The 21095-nt window shown below is 38.2% G+C and overlaps 1 protein-coding gene across 3 annotated transcripts in view; it reads right to left on the bottom strand.

Annotated features, from left to right (window-relative positions):
• Window positions 1-21095, bottom strand: part of LOC150087887 (GTPase-activating Rap/Ran-GAP domain-like protein 3) — a 459270-nt gene that overhangs the window by 245716 nt on the left and 192459 nt on the right. Inside the window, exon 1 of one of the 3 annotated variants that reach the window (XM_090369246.1) lies at window positions 14786-14860. The exons of the other annotated variants lie outside the window; for them this stretch is intronic. Coding sequence (XP_090225372.1) covers window positions 14786-14850 — 65 coding nt within the window. The 5' untranslated portion in view covers window positions 14851-14860. Of the gene's footprint in view, window positions 1-14785; window positions 14861-21095 lie in introns of those variants that run through there. 3 annotated transcript variants of the gene reach the window in all.

Raw genomic sequence — 21095 nt, 5'->3', positions numbered from 1 at the left:
AAGCAACTAAGGCTATAAGGCGTCAGTATATTGTGTCTATAAACGGTGTATTTCCTTCGGTTTGCTGAACAGTCTGCACAGTTTCAGGAGAATAAAGCCAAGTAACTCTCGCCTGAGACAGATCAACTCTTCGTTTCATGGATGGAATTCGAACTCAGGCCACTTCCACCCGGTGGTGGAGGACTGTGATTATATCCACTGTGCTCTCCGCGAGCTAACAAATTTACAATCTTAAGGAGTACTAAAAGGCTGGTTCTGATGAAGTTTATCTTGGAGCAGCTTGTTATGTTGTAGATCATTGGAATAAAGTGCTTTCCATGGTCGAGGCGTAGAGTTTGGTAAAGTTCAAAGAGGAACTGAAGAGTTACTTTTTTAAAGATATGATAAATATGAGTGATTCAGAAAGATCTTACAATACTAATACTATTACTAAATATAAAGGAAAGGATAATTATAATTAAAGTTCCCATACGCTGAGGCCTTTTTCAACATAAGGAGCTAGGTAACAGCTTTATTTTGATGAAACTGGACAACAACCTTTCTTTGTCCTTCTTGTGGTGAGTTTTGGAACAAATTTTTCTCCCTTGTAACGTCTTCTACATTCTCTGAAACACGTTGAATCAAAATTTGAATGCAATTTATCTACGCTTTAGAGGCATAAGAAGTTTGATTATGATCACATAGCATTTCACTTTTCTTTTAATATGATCCCCTTCTCCCCCCATACCATCAGACACAGCGTATTTAATATTCTCCAGCAGAAAGTAAAAATCATTCAAAAATCATATCGGAGTCAAGCCAAAGAAACTGAATATATTTAAAATAAGTGTGATGGAATTTTTCGAATATTTTCGAAAGTTATTTAGAAGGTAGAAGAAAGGAAAAAAAAGGTTGCAAAGATAAGAGACAACAACCTTTTATATCTGGATCAATTCTATTAGGTTGAAAGTACCACAAAAGTTATTTTTTGCAATGCGAAATGTTTTCTGTATATTCACACACAGGAGCAAGTCAGAGAGAGAGAAGGTCGCGTAATGCCTGAAGCGATATGTTATTATATTTTCAAATCCTAGCGATGCATTACGTTTTAGTAAGAGTATTCCTTCGGGTCAGTACAGGTGAGGATTTTACTTAGCAAAACGATACGTTACCCTCCCTCAATGGATAAGAATGTATTCTTCTCCAAAGTGGCATACGAAAAAAGGGGGTGGGGGGGCACACTTATCGGAGAAGTTGAGGTTATTGCCTTTAATGTGCGCCACCGACAAGAGACGGTCAAGAACTCCTACGAAAATAAAGAATTTCTCTTGGTAACATCGGAATTCCATAAGAGGATATAAAACTTCTGAAAGTGAAGTCAAGGCAAGCAGAGCGTGTTTTGACTAGTTTGTCCTCTGCGTGGGAATATGTACCGTTATCTAGCATCATTTTCCGTGCACCCCGGGACACCTGGCCTTACACAAACCTGCTCGTATCTTCTTATCACTTTCTAGGAGTAAATAGGACTAAATCAGAGGGAAAAAAAAGAGATATAAGTTTCCTTAAATGCTACATCAGTCTGGAGAGCGTAGTAAAAGCAATATTTGAAGGATGATTTATAGCCTTGGTAATCTTTGTGCACTCTTTCTTCTACGAGTAAGCTTCTTTTATGTATGAGAATGATCGATAACGAATGTGTGGAGCCTTATCATTTAATGTGCTTACGTTCAAAAACAGAAAACAAAATCTGATATGCTCGCGTGACATTATGACTACCCACCCATTCCAATAACAGCCAGAATGTGATGTGTATCGCCATATATATTAGGGGCAATGACAACAACCACTATGGTTGATTATTAGTTGTGTAGGCTTCTACACAAAGTAATTTCTTAATAAAATTTGAAAAAATGTTGGTTAAGAAAATTACTTTACTGCGCATGCAGCTAGATAGTAATAGAAGAAATATGTTATCGAATATACCTAATTGTCTAATTACAAGCTACTTTTAATTAGGAGGGACATCTGATAGAGTCTCCCCTACAACAAAACAAGGAAGAAGAGAACCCAGAAAAAGAAATTGGGGAGGAAAGGATAAGACATACTCAAGAGAGCAGGAGTGTGAAACTTCTGCAATCCTATCCCAGATAGGGTCAGCAAGGGCTGGATCAAAGACCAAGTTATCCCAAACTGGGGAACTCCCCAGCGTCAGAGGTCTAGTCCATGGTACAGTTGTAACAGATGAGTTTATTGATGAGTGGTGGAAGCAGCAGCCAGCAGCCATCTTCTCCTCTTAAAATGATTTGAGTTGAAGTGAAGGAGCGCAGTGAATGCCTTTTTACTTTTAATGAGGTTGTGGTAAGGCTCAAGAGAAGTAAGATTAGTAGACAGTAGAATCATCCTCTGACTCGCTTTAAAAAACACTTGTCATCATTGTCCAGTCCCAGATACTTTAACTTGGTACTGATTGAACCATGTTACCAAGTTAGGGGTAGCCAGGTTAGGGTGCTGGGAGTGGGGAAGCTTATCTCAGGAACGAAGTTCCAGCTGATCTCCCCTTTATTACTAAGAGTCCATCGAGTTTACCAAATGTGTACTTAGGCCTAGCCATTCAAGAAATTACTGCGCATTCGCGTAGTCAGTACTGAAAAAATTTATGGAATATTTTTAATTAAATGCGCCATCTTAGAAAAAGAAAGAGCTGTATTTAAATAAATCTATTTTTAATAAATGTTATAGAAAACTATTAAATATAATCTCTTATTGAAAATAAATTAAATGTTACTAATATTTTTTATAGAAATATATGCATTTAGAACTATTTTATTATTTTTTTAAATAATCAATGCACACCGAATTGAGAGTATGACAGTTTTATTTTTTTTAATTTTATTCTCAAGTAAAAATTTAAGTGAGGAGTTATAAACTTATAGAAAATGATTTTCCCAAATGCATTTTTCCAGTTCAAATGAATCGCATTACTACTTTTGTCTTCTTTAATATTACGCAGAGTGAAACTTCATTTGTTAAACTGTCAGGAATTGTTTTGAAGGAATCGTTAAAAATGAGATTAAAGCGAAAAGACTCGTATATGTAAGGAAGCAGAAACATGATCAGATACTTAGATAATCATATTACTGAAAAGGAGGAAGAAGTAAACGCAATCCACGAGCGATATAGGTACCCTTTTGATGCAACGAGAAAATGAAGCTACTTTTTTGCGCGTGTGTGTGGTTCAAACCTCACTCGGAGTACACAAAGAAAGTACTTATCATCCCTTGATGTGATTGTCAGAAAACTGACAATGAAATATCTTAATTTAATAATAATACTGGGCATTCGATGCAAGCTCTTAAGCTGGAAAATAATTCACGTAATTATGGATTCATTACATGGCAGTCATGTATAATAGCCAGACTGTTCTTTTTTCTAATATTATCTTTCGGATTTCCATTATGTTTGCCATTTAGCACTTTATTGGCAGACTTTCCAAGAGAAAATTTGGCTAACTCAGTGCATGAGATGAGGAAATTAGATACTGACGTAATTTTTTTTATCTTCTACCTCATTTACAAATTATTTAGTCCATTAAATAGGTTCGGCTGTCTTTACAGATTTCTTTAATTCTTTTCGTTTCTCGGAGATTTGAGAGGCAGATAAGAAACGATAAGCAATTATTGATGTAGCTGGTTTTATCTATTCTCTTAAGCGAAATTATATTTACATTTACGTGCTAATTATAAAGGAAATACAGGGGCATTGAATTCTGTTAAGAAATTATAGTAGATGGATAATTTCAGTACATTTAATATTGATGAGAGGTGTCAATCTCACGCTGAAGCTAGGATATTTAAGCTAATGCTCATAGATGCGGTTTGGTTGACTGATGAAATCAGAAAGGTTGCTTCGGATGAATGTAAGTTCAGTGTTCACTGTTTAGAGCTTTGAGTTGTGCCTCTAAAAGACAGCAAATTAAGAGGCGTGTTGTTAGTTGGTGGAATGTTGAATTATCTAGGTTAAGGAAAGAAGTTTTTGCATGTAGGAAAGCATACCGGAGGTGCAGGCAGTGGGGGAATAACGAGGCTTTATTTTATCATGCTTGTTATAAAAATAAAAAGAAGGTTTATTATAAGGCCATATATGAGAGAAAATTAAGGGCATGGAGAAATTTAGTTGCTAATGTAGGCAATACAGACCCCTGGGAATTAATTTATAAATTAGGGCACGAATAAATTAAGATCTGGAGATATGATAAACCCTGTGATTGTGAATGGTGTGGAAACTACTGATTGGCTAACAACAGTGCAGGCAATAACATCTGAGTTGTTTCCATATGAGGGAGGCGGGGGAGTAGAAACAACAGAGCAAGGGAGTATTAGGCTGTCTAATTTATATTATCTTGGATCTGATGATACCTGAATTATTTACTTTGGATGAGTTGTGAACTGTTTCTAAACAAATAAATATTTCTAAAATCCTGGGGCCTGATTTAGTTGAAAATGCTGCCATTCTCAAATTGATTGAAATTTATCCTCATATCTTAGTTAATTTGTATAATAAGTATTTATTTCAATGTACCTTTCCAGGAATCTGGAAAGTTGGTTTGATTAAATTATTATCTAAGCTAGATAAACGACTAAATGACCCAAGAGGATATAGGCCGATTTCGTTGTTGGCCGATCTTGGCAAAATGTTTGAGAGGCTGCTAGTTTTAAGACTTGGTCAGCTCATGGATTGAGTTGGATTGATTTTGCCACATCAACACCTCTTTAAGAGAGGGCATTCTATGGAGGATACCATTAATGGCCTTATGAAATTTACTAGTCAGGCAATGGATAAGTATGTGTTAGTTACTTTTATAGACTTTACTGGAGCCTTTGACATGGTATGTCATGACAGTATCTTGTTTGCTTTAAGGGGAATACAGTGTCCAACATTTTTGTACAGAACGATACAAAGTTACCAAACCGGTAGGAAAATTATTCTTAAGTTCAAATATTTAAAGTTTGAAAGGAAGCTTTTCAGAGGGTGCCCACAGGAGTCTGTATTGGGCCCACTTTTTTGGAATTTAGTGCTTAATTTAGGGCTAGATCAATCAGTGGAAATTGTACATAAAATTGCGTATGCAGATGCTTGGTGTTATGTGTAACAGGTAAATCCAGATCTGTGTTAGAAGTAAAAGTGGCCCAGGTTTAGATAGTTTAGTGCTATGGGCTGATCTGCATAAATAATTGATTTCCACAACCAAATCTGTTATGATGTTACTTAAGGGGAAATTAAATTACGGTCAACCACCCGTATTAATAATAAATAATATTTATTATTATTATTATTTTTATATATATATATTTTTTTTTGTGTGTGTGTTCGTAGGACATGGGGTTGTTGGATTTCCCCCGTGTCTATTTTTTTAATTATTATTATTATTTTTTCATTATTATTTTGTTATTGTTCTTTATTTTTTTTCTCTTATTTTATTTTATTTATTTATTTTTTATTTTTTGCTGACTCCCAGGTTTGGGCAGCCTGGGAGCGGAATCGCTGGCACACACCGGTATAGCACTACTTCCGGTGGGTGCCGAACTTTAGTGTATGAGGCACTGTCAGAATGGTGGACTCATCCTAGAAAAGGAAATAGACAACCTATGAGTTTCCCTCCTCCCGTAGATAACTATCCACCTGACATTTGAATTTCTCCAAACTGTCAGCCTCTACCACCCATATTCCAGTAATTTATAACTCGCTGGCTAAAATAAAACTTCCTGCAATCCAGTCTAAACATCTCCACCCGTAACTTGAAATTATGTCCCCTAGTTCTAGAATCATTTAAAACGGTGAAAATTTCGTCCTTATTCATTTTGCTTATGCCTCTCAGAGCCTTAAACACCTCAATCAAGTCTCCTCTAAGTTGCCTAGTTTCCAAGCTCTGCAACCCACATATTCGAAGTATTTCCTCATATGGACGCCCTTTTGCAGATCTCACCAGGCGAGTTACCCGTCTTTTGACCCTTTAAAGAATTTCTGTTGGTTTATGGATGTTCAGAATTCTGTTTGCGTGAAACCGACGCATACTACGAGAAATTTGGCACTCGTGTGGCTTAGGATTGCGTGAGCACAATGCAATGCACCTGTTGCTAACTGTATCGCATCATTAAATCAGCAAAAAGTGGATATCGTTGAAATACTTATGGGGGGAGGGAGGGATATTAGGCCCAACGGTAGTATTTCGGTTACTAAATATGGAGTTGGATAATCAACAATTTCAGAATTTAAAAAAATTATTTTTATCCCCAACATATGGATTTTCTCATGTGGCCAATTCTCAACCAGTTTTGATATGCTCAACCAGATTTGATAATCTCAACCGGTTTTGAAATAGAAGCACTTGCAAATAAATGACAGTCCAACAGCTTTCAGGGTCTAATGCACCGAGGGTGAAAGTGGCAAGTATCGGAGATCATTTGTGTAATTGTTTTTCCGCTTGGTATCCAAAGCGTGTCTCAGTGACATCTTGCAGATTGTACCAGCATTAGAGATAGCAGACAGGAGTTGGAACATGCGTTGAATATCAATATGGGCTTTGGAAATGAGTTTAAAAAAGAAGTCGACATTTCTATAGATCACAAAAAACATAAGAACCCTTAATGTATAGTATTTAATATAAATATTTCGCGTCAAGGACTAATTTTTGTGGATTGATTGGTATAGATACGTATAGGATTAAATAATAAACAAAACAGAAAGTTCTAGAACCACCTTAAATGTCATTTAGAACAGCAAGGGACTTCCTTACTTGGCAGAGAAGATCAAAGTTCGGGAAGTGGGGAAGACTGGCCGAAAACGAAGACATTAGAAGAGACATTAGCTTTGAAAAGTCAGCTCCTGATGTGCAGGTATGAGTATCTCGGAAGCTGCAACTCTGCTGATCTTTTCATGTACAACTGTCTCGGTTGTATCGAGATTGGTCCAATGGCCAAATAACATCTAGCTGTTTCCGATATTCCGGTCGGAAGCAGCACATCGATGCAGGGGCCAACGAAGGCTGACAAGACTTGTGCAGGATGACTGAAGGACTATTTAGGAATTGTGCAGATCATCAATTGGAGCCATTTCAATACCAAAAAACAGGAGGGTGAATATTCCGGTTATGTACGTTTGGGTTGTATTGGGGCTGTTTATAGAGCAAAGAGATCAATGGGAGTTGGATTGTTATATTCCCTGGTCGGTGTTTGCCTATTTTGAGGTATAAAAACATGGAAAATTTGAAAAGAGCAGATTGTGCGACCGTCGTGAGCTCGCCGACAGAACCGTAGTTACGTTTTTATTAACTTCTTCCTCATCAGGCCGAGTTAGTCAGTCTCAATAAAGATTTCATTTTTTCACCTCCCAAAAACTTGAGTTTTTTTCTCCAGAAAATTAGGCAAAATAAGTATAGAATACAGTAAAGAATCATGGTTTATGTTGCTATGGTAGATATACTAAATAAGAAATAACAATAGCATTCCAAGCCCACCACCAATAGCAATCCAAGCCCACTTCACTCCTTCAAAATAGAATAATCCGGCTTACTGTCCACAGCCAAACATACGAGCGATGTGTCTCTTCAGGCGTACCACAGGGTGGTGTCTTATCTGGGCTCTTGTTTACAGCGTTTATCTCGCCGCTTGTTGAGTCCAGGCATGATACTCTATATTATGCAGATGATATGAAACTCCTCACACTGATTTCTCCACATGATGATCTTATCATGATAACAGCATCAATTAACAATATACTCCTGGAATTTGCAAACTACCTCAACCAGTTTGGACTAAAAATAAATCCAGAAAAATCCGAATTTATGATATTCTCATTAAAGAAAACGCCTTCCTATATTCAGCCAACACTATGCGATTCCCCTATTCCCATCGTCAAGAAATATACTGATTTGGGGGTTGTTTTTGATCCTCTGCTTTGGTAACCACATGGAAAAGCTGCTCACCCAGGCAGCTCGACTCCGATGGATGGCCAAACAGCATTTGCATTATATTAATGAAGTAACGACCACCAGAAGATATATAAAAATCACGGTATACTCTCCGCTTCTATATGCTGCAGAAGTATGGGCATCTGCCGCCCCTAGCACAATTCGACCACTCTTTTCTACTGAGTTTTGGCTCTTAAAATGGGCCATAAACAAATATAAACTTCCTCCACAGTTAAGGACAACTGAAATGGCCAGTTTGATAAAAATTCACAGGCTTCCCACGCTGATTAGGGTGAAATGCCTTATCACAACTGTAAAAATGATCACTGGAAAGATCTCGGCACCATCATTCTGGGACCTGTGCTCTTGGAGAGTCCCTCAGCCTTCCCTCAGAGTGACCCCAACTCTATGTCCACATCTCAGCCGTCTCCACCTATCCGATAGGTTTCTGCCATATCAGCTACTTTCATGTGCCCAGTCTTTGGATGCTGACCTTAATAGGTTTTCTAGTGATAAGGAGTACAGACGCCGGATCCTTAAATTGTACTTCCCTGTCCCTGATTCTTCTCCTTGAAGCTCGCCTTAACGCCGCAGTCCAGCAATGCGACATGAAGATCGCTTACCAACCAATCTTGCAGTTTTCCACCTATATATTCTTTGTACATCGTGATGTTTATAATTGTATTATACTTTGAGTGTTGAGCTGTATTTACTTTTATTCGTTCACATATGCATTTTTATATTTAATTTATTAATTTCTTTTTCTTATATATTGTAATATTACTATTAACCCCTGGCCTTGTGGCCGTGAAGGGCTTATTGCAATGTATCCATTGTATTACTATTATTATTATTATTGCAATAAAGATTTCTTAATATGGTCACGATCAATGGAATATCCTTAAGTATTAACTTCTTCCTGCTTCCTATTTCCGAAATGAAAAAGAGATCAACGCCAAATTATAATCCGGTTGGGCAAATGGCAAAGATTATTTGCTTATAATATTCCAGTAGGAAGTAAAAGATTTGTGTTATATTATCAGTGACAGCAAATTTATTTAATTTACTCGCCATTGGGAAGTCCCTCAGGGAATCTTTTCATCGAGAGCGTGTTTAATAATGCACGTTTTGTTTTAATAAAGCATTAAAATGTTTCAACATCCCTGCTAGTTGGGGCTATAACAGTTAGATCAATTGGAATTGCGAACCCAAGACATCAAGGAAAATGCCTGCATTATTAAAGCAAGAATCAATCAGACTCATGGACTAGAATCCTCGCGGGTAACACCGTGTATATAACCACCCTCCTTTGCACACCGGGTGGAGAATACTCGGGTTCCAATCTCCTCAAGGACGCTACGAATTTGCGCTTGTTTTCCCACAACGTGTCTGAGTTAGTCAGTCTCAGGATGTATGGTTTTTGCTCTGGGAAACTTAGGGTTTTTCGTCCAGCAAACAACTAAATCGACCACAGAATAGACGCGATTCACAGATACGATACGATATACTGTCGCCTCATAGCCTTAATTTCTTTGGTGCTTACACGCACATATGCTCAGCCACGGATGACATCATAAAAGCTTAAGCTGAATCAAAAAAACGATCCCCTTTATTGGAAATTCACTTTCTGTTGTCTTCGTTTCTTTCTTTTATAATGGATTCTCCTTTCATTGAAACTAAATTTACGAACTTCACCATGACAAAATATGTTTTACGACATAGAAATATCCCTTCATGATCGCATAATGCTAAACAGAAGCCGCTGTAAATTCTCTTCCTCTTGTACGTATCTTATAGTAGAAAGATTCTACAAAATGCTTTTCCTTCTCTCGAAAACGGTTTAACTTTCTTTCTATAAGGTGATGTAGTGTCTCGTTATAAAGCCGATTAAATGAGGTGTGTAAATTCATGCCTTTCCGTCTAGGTAATAAAAGTACAAGTGATTTATAGCCGGAAATAACGGTCTGACACTCTCTTTTCTCTTACCGACCTTCATTGAAAATATACTTTTAGTGTCACACAAGGAGATTTAGCTGACACACGTACCCTCTTGACTTTATCTGGTTTGTGTGTCGTTTGCATTATAAACTTGCTTTCGTTGATATTGAGGGAGTGGGGGACTGTTAAGCAGTTTAGCTTTTATGGCATTATTCTTCGAAGAAAGCGTACTCTTGACACGACTCTACTCTTAAAGAAGGTCAACAGTGTTTCACATTTCATCATTTATCAAGAAATATAAAACTGACGAATTAAAGTTTCTCAATCATGAGAAACTGACTCTTAAACAAAGATATTATGGAAAGTTTTAGACATTTTTTTATATATTTTTGACAGAAAAGAACATAAAAGTTTAGTTAAACTTTATTGTTTAAAAATATTTTGTAAAAATTTGGGACTAACAATAAATATATAAAGTGTAATATAATAGAACCACGCCACACCAGTTCAAATATTCCATTAATCATTGTGGGTTATGCATATTAAATTTTAATGTATTAACACTTGGCAAAGTGCCAGGTCTAGATGCGACAAATCATGTCTGTTTTGGGGTAAGGCTCTGGCCTTTTCTGCAAAATATACCAACAACTTCCATTAATCTTATCACTGTCATCCTGTTCTGAGATTCTTTAGATTTCTAACAATTCTTATGTAAACTCAGATAATTTTTAACTTTTCACATTTTTAATCCTGTCATTCGTGTAACAATCAAATAACATGTTTCAAAACTATTAGTGTGCTCTGATAGATTACGTAATTCTTCAATGCAAAGTTAAGAGAAAACTAGTGATTAACTGTGAAGTTAAATTTTTCACGTTGGTCTCTGTAAGAGTTGTTAATAAGCCGTACATCGAATTCGTGATTTAAGAGTATTAGATGGGAAGGAAGACGTATTTGATGTTTTATTTTTCTTCGAATTACATTCGTGCAATCTTAATTGCTCTGTCGTTGTCTATCCGAAACACAAATCCTCAATAATCTACACTTGCTACCAAAAGTTAATTGTTTCTTTAAAAGTATAGTATATGTAGTTTTAAAGGGACGAGATTGAAAACCTGGTCATGCGCATATATATGTCTTAAAAGTGGGGAAAAACAAAGAAAACATTTCATATAAGAAATTCCCTAAGCCGAAATTTAACACTCTTGGTATACCGTGTCTGTAAATTGCATGTACTCTATATACTATGCTGCCACTTTATTAGGTACACCTACCTAGTAGTGTATTGAGCCTTCTTTAGCCTTCAAAACAGCCTGAATTCGTCTAGGCATGGATTGAACAAGATTCTGAAAACATTGTGCAGGAATGGAGTACAGGAATGGTGTCACGCAGTTCCTTGAGATTCGATAGAGGTGGTGTAGGCCTGTAGCGAACAGCCCTTTCCAGCTCATCCCAAAGATGTTCAATAGGATTGAGATCCGCGGACTGAGCGGGCCACTGCAGCAAAGAAGAGTCATTGTCATGTTCCTGGAACCATTCCATAGCGATTCGGGCTTTGTGCACCGGCGCATTATCCTGCTGGAAATAGCCATCTGACTGAGGATAAACATGAACCGAGGATAAACATGAACTGAGGATAAACATGTCAACATGAACGGATGCACTTGGTCAGCAACGATGTTTAGGTACGATTTGGCATTCAGACGTGAATCTATGGGTATCAATGGACCCAACGTGTGCCAAGAAAACATTCCCCACACCATAACACTGTCCCACCACCTTGCATAGTAGTCGTCAGACATGACGGGTCCGTGGATTCATGTTGTTTTCGCCAAACTCTGAGCCTTCCATCAACATGATGCACCAGGAACTTCTACTCGTCAGACCAAGCAACTGTATTCCAATCCTCGATAGTCCAGTGATGGTGTTGCTGTGCCACAGGAGGCGTGCTCTCTTGTTCTTCATTGATAACAAAGGTACGCGATGTGGCCGTCAGCTGTTAAGCCCACTCGTGACAAAGTGGAACTAGTGGTGGTTGCGATATTTTGTTGTTCGCACCAAGGTTGTAGTCTGACGTGAGGTGCGACATTGTGGCCCGTCTGTTTTCTTGCACAATTCTAGCCATCCTCCTCTGTCCTCTCTCATCAACAAGCGATTTCTTCCACAGGAGTGCCGTTGTGATGATATTTTCTGTTCGTTGTACCATTCTCGATACACCCTTGAAACTGTGGTGCGTGAAAACTTCAGGAGAACTATCGTTTCAGAGATGCTTTGTCCAGCACGTCTTGCACCTACTACCATGCCACGTTCGAAGTCCGTTAGATCACTCCTTTTCCCTATTCCTGCTACGGGTTGTACGCTTAACTGATACTTGAAAGGTTGTTCTGCTGCATTTATATGCACAACTGTTGTCATGTGACTTGCAACGTTGTAGGACAAACCATTTGTGTGCACAGCAGGGGTGTACCTAATAAAGTGGCAGCGCAGTGTAGTGTTGCTTTGTTTGTGTGCGGGAGGAATAAAACCGTGTGACCCACATCCTAGACCGGCTAGGTCAGTCGTGAAGTCAGAAGTAAAAAAATGCCTATAAAAATGTTTCTCAAGACATTGAAGGAATTCGATTCTAGGCCTTTTCCACATGATGTAGATCTTAACAGGTAAAATAACAGAAAATTGCTTGTCGACTTTCATTAGAGCTCTCATTGCCCGAAAGTTGTATTGTAACCAGGTATACAGTGTTTCCTAATGATCAATTGGGTTGAAATTGATGGGTTGGGCTGTGATGGGAGGATGGAGAATCCATGGTCATGTTCCTGAAACCAGTTATCAACCTGCCGGCCCTTGTGGCAGGGCACGTAGTATTGCTGGTAAGCGCCAGAATTATCTGGATACACTCTCACAATGAAGGGATTGATAGAAAGGTTCACATCAAGCCGTGAATTAACGGTGATCAGAACACCCAGGGCATTCCATGAAAACAGTCCCCAAACCATAACACCCCTGCAGAACACCAAGGGTGCACCAGGTGCCATGGCTTCACGTCGCTTTCTCCAAATGCAGATACGACCATCAGCATGATAAAGTTGGGAACGGATTCATCAGACCAGGCGACAGAGTTTCACACGTCGGTGGTCCACTGTATGTGGACCACCGACACTGTATGTGGACCGACTGACAAGGCGCAGTTTCTTTTGTCCCACAGTGAGCGTGGGTGCCCGTGACGGTCCTTCGATTGCTATAGCATATACGAGCTAAGTGTATGCGCAGAATCTATGTGGATATTGGTCGTGCTGTTCCGACTTTGTACTGGGTTGTTAGTTGGAATACAGAACATGGCAATTTGCCCCTACTGAACAATGCAGAGAGCTTTGTTCTCTGGTGAATCTAGATTCAGACTGAACAGAGATTTTTCAATGGTTTTATGTCTAGAGAGAGAGACCGTGGTACGCGATATCACTCTAATTATGGGAAAGGAACAGTTCTAATGGTCAAGGAATAATGCTTAAAGAGACATTAAGTAATGGTAGCATACCCTGTAATAATGCACTTCCGGGGTAATAATAATAATAAATATCAGGTTATTATTATCTATAGAATATATCTGATCCTCCGTATAGAACAAGCCTGGGATGCTTTGGGGAAAGGGATGAACTGCAAATCGCCAACCTTCCCCAAGAACATATGTATACGTAAGCTAAAAGCTACGTGCAAAGAGAAAGGGAATTTGTTGTCTATTGACCTTCTGAATAACCTTATTGGCAGCACGCGGGCAGGAGTTGTAAGTATTGTGTAGCAGTGAGGATTGATCACACCCCTATTAATTCTTGTGTAATACTAGAATTAACAGAGGTGCGATCAACTCTCTTATTCAACCCGCTTTATTCGTGTTTTAATTTAATTTGCATGACTTGACATTCTCTGATGACGTCCACTTTCCCTTTATTTTATGAGGTATTCATTTATATGTTGTCTACACACAATTTCATTAAAGTGTCTAGAGGTGGTGAAGAGATGCTCGATAATTTTTAAAACTGTTCTACGTGAATGTGTCTTATAACTTAAAATATTCTTTAATATTGGATTCTGGTGAGATCTAGGCATCCACGAAGCCCGAAAACGTAAAGTTCCTCCATGCAACAGATTTATGGGACTTCATTAGGACCCCGACAAGCTCCACTACTCCAGTACCACCACATTGCCGAATGGTTACATCCAACCCGACTTGCAACTCACATTGATCAGAAATGCCTTGTACACACTGTTCTCTAAACCAACATATGGGATCTGTTGTGATATGAAGCCCGGTTGTGGAGGATGCTACAACCATACAAACAGCGCAGAGATCCATCTCCCTACATTTCCCTGATAGGTTTCGCCTCTTCCAAATGTGCTCTATTGTTCAGTCCACGGATGCTGACTCGATACGTTTTTAACCAACAAAAGGCGACATAACATTTTTTATAACTCGAAAAGAAGTTTTTATTTTGCTCTCCTTTTTAAATATTAAAGGATATTCAGAAGTGATTCTGCTCCTATGGTAAAACTGATTTTTAAGGTTCTGCAACAAAATGAGGTCATTCGAACAGACGTGCAGTTTAAAATAAATTACTTAAACAGTAACCGGGTATGAGAAACAAAGCTATATTTGATATTTGTTAGAATACATTTTAAACATTATAATTTAAAAGTATAATGATTATTTTATATAATACATTATTATTAATAAAAAGGAACATCTAACAAAGTTAGTTTACTATTAAATTTTAGATTTTCTAGGTTAAAAAGTGATCATTAATGACACAGTGTTACAGGTTTAATTGATCTCTCCAAATAATGCATAAAGAGTAGTATTAGTCTAATGGCCACGCTTTAATCCTTACGAGTAACATCAAATATACTTACCGTGTCCACGGCACTACAGTATGCTTAGGGGTACTGTCGAGACTTGAGCTCCTTTGCTCACCCATAAAATTGGACTTTAACCCCAAATGCGACATTGCACCGCAGAAATGCATATTTCACGATAAAAACCCATTTGCTACTTCCAGTTGAAAGAATTTGTCCATTCTCTACGAAGTCCAGGTCAAAAAAGAACGAAGACTAAAAGCAGCGTGGGAAGGGGCGTATTTATCACTCAGAAGATCTTCATTCTGTGGGCATGATTACAAAGTCAGTTGATGGAACAAGTGGCACGCGCACAATACCGACAGGCTTAAAAATCTGCACGTTGCTGGTCAATGCTCACCCAGATATCATTCGTCTTTCCGAACACGGTCCCCGAAGCAAATCCCTTTTAACGAAGCACCCATTCTTACTTTGGAAACTTCATCTCGATACAAAAAGCCAGGGTCTTAACTAAACAATGCAAGTTTGTCGTTCAACGCATCTCCGAGAGCTGATAGAGGGCACTCAGCGGTCGTATGTGGAGTTCTGTTCATCGCCTCGGTCTCGAGACTTCCACGCTGGATAGTCGTTGGGTTTTATCGCGATGGCCAATCGATTGCTTATGTGTGTGTGTGTGGGCATTGCGCGCGTGGAGAAACGGAAGGTTGTTACGGAGGGTGGCGGGAGGTTACAAGGAGGGAAAAAAGAAGACGGCAAAGAAGTAACACAAAGAAAAGTCTTAGAAAGATTGGTTGTCAGAGGTTGAGACGTCACTCGTATTTAAATTTAAAACTAGGATTTCCTGCAGCATGTTTGCTCGATTAAGTGGGCCACAAAATATTTCAATCTTTTTTTTGCTTCATTGAGCGGCAGTAGTTAGAAAGTGCTTTCATTTAGTTTTTCGTGTACACTTCGTTTCCAAAAGTTATAGAGCAATCACGGTTTGTTTCACAAAAGGTTCTCTTGTCTACTAAACAGAAAGGGTCGATTGTTTAATTCATTCTTTGTTTTTAGGAATCTTTCTAGAACTTTTTCTGGTCAGTTTTAAGTGGTCATTGGCAGTAGTAACGATTTCCCATTAGATAACCTCATCGGTAGATTCGAACCGATCTAATATCTATTACATTATCATATAAAATTTGTTTTCAGCCGTAATTATAAGAACCGAATGATAAATATTCTGATAAAATATATTTTTTGTTGTTGTTGTTAAATGTTTGAATACAGTTGTAGTTTTTCTAATTTCAAATGAATTATTTTGTGTTCATTGATCATTGAAATAACTGTCTACAATTATTTATTATTCTTTTTTGGAGTACGCGGAAAAAGGCGCTTCATAGGCACCCAGCGTTCCTGACCCTCCTTATACTGCTGCTCTAGTCTACGAAGAGTGGAACTATCCAGAATGTCAATATACCTGATGGAATTCATTGTTCCAGGAACAATGGTTTGGTTTGCAACAATACCCAAACCAAAACCACGAGAAACAACTCCAGCACCACCAGTAAACGTTTGGGATGATACATTCTGAAGAATAATGTTCTCTTTGTTTGGATCTGACGAGCAGCCACCAGACTCACCCACGACCATTAAATCAGACAACCAGACTCCTCGAGTCATCATTTCATAACATAGCTTTCCAATCTTTCCAAGAGATGCTTAAAATGGGTTTTGTACTTGGCAAGTCGATGTATGAATATCAGTTTCCGTGGCTTGCCTGAACGCTTTGTTGAGGATCAATGAACAGTGAGGGATAATGCATACCAATCTTCTGAGTGTTCTCAGGTCTCTTTTCGTTAATTTCTGTGGTCTGCTCTAGAGTTTCTGGCTGTAGTAATGCCATGATATTCCATTTGGTGATTGCGTCAGCCACCAAATGTGGGGTACTACACTTTTACTGCAATTATAAGAATAGATTGGTAACATGGCATCCTACGATGACTCCTCGTTGTATGTCGCATTCTTTTTATAATACGGTGTATATCCAGATCACAGACTTACATGTATAGCACGTACGTTATAGATTACAGTTATTTCTACTTATCTGTACTTCGAATCACAAAGGAGATCCTATCAGCCATACGTGCCTCGATCGTTAATACTTATATTAGTATTAAAGATATAACCTTCAGTTAGCGTAACTGGATCATCGATCAGCAGTTCACCTTTATTTTTCTAGAAGCCCCATTTTAGTGGCGTCCTCTATCATTAAACTTCAAAATATCAGTTCGCTTTCTTTTGAAAATAATATTTATGTGTATTCTTCAGAGTGGACATCACTCTGAAGAATAAACATAAACGTGTATTCCTCAGAGTGGACTGGAGTAGCATGAGAAGTCCTTCAAGTATCAGTGATCGGATCCATCTTGTATCTTATCATCCTAAATGATACTGACGAGGATATGAAGGAGAAGCTGTCAATGTTTGCTGACGACTTAAAGGTTGGGAGGGTGGAACGATCAGAACCAGGGCTTGCTGCTTCAAGGATTTGGACTGGCTGCAAGCGTGATCTGAAAACCCCCAGCTAAAGTTTAACACTATCAAATGTAAGAGTTTCACTTGTGGAGAGAAACTCAGAGTAGTGTATAGACTGGGTGGGAGAGAATTGAGGATGTGCAGGATGAGGAAGATTTGAGATTATGACACAGAAAGCCCTGGAGTTCAACGTATTGTATAAGGGAGCAGTAAAAAGGACGCAGGCTATCGGAATGTTGCAAGTAGAGAGAAAGATGTTCATTATCCCTTTCTATAAGACGATGGTGCTACCGTACTAGGAATTTGTATCTAGGTCTGGTGGCTGCATCTAATCAAAGATACAGAACTCCCAAAGAAGGTTCAAAGTAGGATGAATGGATCTGGTGACGACGGCTAAGCATTATTCCTATGAGAAGCGGCTTAAAAGATGTTGGGCTCTGAGCTTGGCAATTACACACCTTAAGGGAGCGGAGCCTTGATATAAGGGACAACGGAGCCATGATAGAAGTGCATAAGACTCCGTTGTCTCCTGTGAAAGGACACAGCGCAGGACACAGCGCAGGGTAAAACACATCGTGCAATCTAATACACGTTATGTCCTTCCTATGCCGGTGGATCCTGTGAGGATAGCACAGTGGTCATAATTACCGTCCTCCCAACACCAGATGGAAAAGGCCCGCATTCGAAACCCGTCAGTGACGCGAGGAACCTTTATTGCCTTTTTTTCATTTAGTGGACGAGTTAGTCAACCTGCTCAGTAATCGAAACTAAACCTGAGTGAGAATCTGGTAGAAGGAACTGTTTGTGACAGTAATTCACTAATCCCTCACGTACGGACAGGTGACATGCGTGGCAGGAATACACGAATCACTAAACGTGCTGAAAGGTACCATCTGATCCCAGAAACCTGCAAGATGCGACCGAGTCTATCTGGGACAGTTTTACTGTGGAATGCTTTCAGCATTTTTTGAAGTCCATACCTCTACGACTTCAGGCTTTTTTTTTTTTTTTTTTTTTTTTTTAGGATTAAAGAGGTTGCTCTTCACTATTAGGTTGATACGTCTAATAAACTGGCCACTTAGTGTATATGTTTTAAGCATTGCTACTAATATCAAAAAGTGATTAAGTTGAATACATGATGGTCATTTATTATTTTATCAATCTTATTTTATTCTTTAGACAAAAAAAAGAGCTTTTATTGTGTCATTTAATATTTTGTGCTGAAATCTTTTGCTTTTATGACAGCCTTCAACCTTCGCGGCATACTCTCAACCAGCTTTTTATAAATGTCAGGTGATATGTTCCTCCACTCGGTCTTTATCGCAGCGACCAGTTCGGCCTTGTTCTTTGGGCGATCTCGATGTGCACGTACCCGACGATCCAACACATCCGTTCAGATCAGGACTCTGGGCTGGCCAATCCAACTTTTCCACACCCATGTCCTCAAACCACTCTGTTACGACCCCATCAGTATGGCATGGTGCGTTGTCTTGCTGATACAGGCCTTTCCCGAAGTATTGCCATAATTTTGGAAGTGCGCAATTGTCCAGGCTGTCCTGGACAAGCTAAACCATGAAAGGAGCCCATACCATGACACTGCCTCCACCAAACTTCATTGTTGGGAGGATACAATCAGAATGGAACTGTTCCCCTGACATTCGCCACACCCAGGAACGGCCATTACAGTTGTAGAGTGCGAACCTCGACTCGTCTGTCCATAGGACTGTTTTCCATTGCTCTACAGTCCAGGATTCGCGCTCCTTACACCATATTAATCAGCGTCTTGCATTTGTTGAGGTCATCAATTCTGTTGAACGTGTCATCTTGCATGCCCACTTTTGCAATTGTCTATTCGAAGCCCAGTGTACATATTTATAGCAGGTTCTCTGACGTGTTGCATGCAGAGGATCTGTTTCCCCATCTATGGAGGGGTGCCCGGATATTAATGGTAGGGCAGTGTGCATTTTATAGTAAGAACCAAAAAATGGGACAAGTCAACCAATATTGGTCATGGTCGTGCTGAAAGATACCAGATTGTTTGGGTTTTATTCCTTATACATTTGTACCTAACACAAGCCTAAATAAATTGTTTTTTGTTGCCATTTTTTTAAATTACGAATATATATGCATATACAATCGAGAAGTATCATTGAAGAAAGAGAAACAAAATTAACGTAGGCAGAACACATTAAAATGTACAAGATAATTTGACACGAGAATACCAATCTTTTTAAAAGCTAGTTGGAAGGAAAAAAGAAAGAAAGAGAGCTGTTTACGATGCCATTTCCTGTGGCAGATGCATGTACACTTTGGTGTGCCGATCAATGACGCTGAGTGATGTTCAAGTACCTCAGCGAAGTATAATTTTCGAACTTGCATAATGAAGAGGGATTTTTTATAATTACTTTGCAGGAAATTTCAACCCTACTTAGCAGACATCATTAAGAACAACTTGGGCAGTTACAATTTAGAGGTCGTTAAAACTAGTTTAAGCCTGTCAATTTGTCTTTAGCTCTTCTCCCTACACCAATTTAACAGATTTCTCGAGGGAAATAGTCACATGAAAACTCTCTCTATGTCACTCCTTTTATTTCTTTCCCAACTTCTTGATTCATTAAATGAAAACTATTTATTCAAGCAGTAATGCTAATTCAAATACTTCACTGAGATGTATTCTTTGTAAATTATATATCAATACCATTCCTAATACCAATATTTACACGTGGCACATAAAAACTGTAAGAACACAACACTATATCACAGGATATTAGTGCGCATACGCTATGGAAACCTGTAACTTGATTTTTCTGTTGCTGCGATTAATTTTTAATAGGCTGCCATTATTTTATAGAAAAACAATGCGTCATGGACATATACAAAGAAAGAACAGTTGATGTTGCTTCTTCATAAAGTAGTCGGTCGACAAAGTTTAGAGAATATAAAAAGATTTTGTTTTTGTTGCCTAGGGCTTTCCATGGGCAGACTAATGTCAATTATGTTCCTATGAAATATCTTTTATATTCCCTCCATTTACCTCTCAGTCGAGCAGTTGCTATGCTTCCTTTAATCCTTTCATTAAACCGACTAATTTATGAGTTGGTTGATGAACCGTTAACATATTTCCAAGGGCTTTGAAGATTTAGAATACGAAACACCATGATAAAAGGTCAGCAGTTAGGGATCAATAGAAGAGAAGCTCTAAAGAAACTAATTTTCTTTCCTAAAATATTCTTAGGAAGGGAAAAAAAAGCAAAAAAAAATGCTGGAAATTTACAACAAAATCCCTTGTATTATTTATCCGATTAAATAAGTAATTTATCAAATAATTAAGCCTTAATAATTAATTTAACAAATATTAGCTTCAGGTCACTTGCGATTCAACAAATTCCCAAGTGATCTGAGACTATGAAATTCTAGGCTTAAGTGCGATTACTGTACCTTGAATTTTCTGTACTTCAGGAACGTCTGAGAAAATTTATTGCCTAATATATTAGGCAATAAGTTTTGAAAATCCAATTAATTGACTTTGTATCTTCAAAGAAAAGAAAGCTACATTAATAGCTTTCACGCTTTTTACAAGAAAAACATCAATTTTGATAAAGAGGGTGTTTCAAAATAGCATGGAATATAGGAGCATATTTGAGAGATAAAATTAAGAAAAAAATAGTTCCTATAAACATATAACTATCTCAAATGTCTTTATTTCCGAGATAACATTTATTATAAATTACATAAAAGGGTTTATGTCATAAAAGAATGATTGTGTAAAACGGGTTTGAAACAAAGAAAATCATAAGTACCAACAACGTTTAATACAACAAGCTTTAATATCTCTGAAATAGAGACTTTTAGG

Source organism: Mastigoproctus giganteus, chromosome 3 (assembly GCF_048544385.1).
Source record: "Mastigoproctus giganteus isolate SK-2022 chromosome 3, ASM4854438v1, whole genome shotgun sequence".
In the NCBI taxonomy this organism is placed as follows: domain Eukaryota; kingdom Metazoa; phylum Arthropoda; class Arachnida; order Uropygi; family Thelyphonidae; genus Mastigoproctus; species Mastigoproctus giganteus.
Note: the sequence above shows the minus strand (reverse complement) of the source record. Positions and strands in the feature narration are given on the sequence as shown.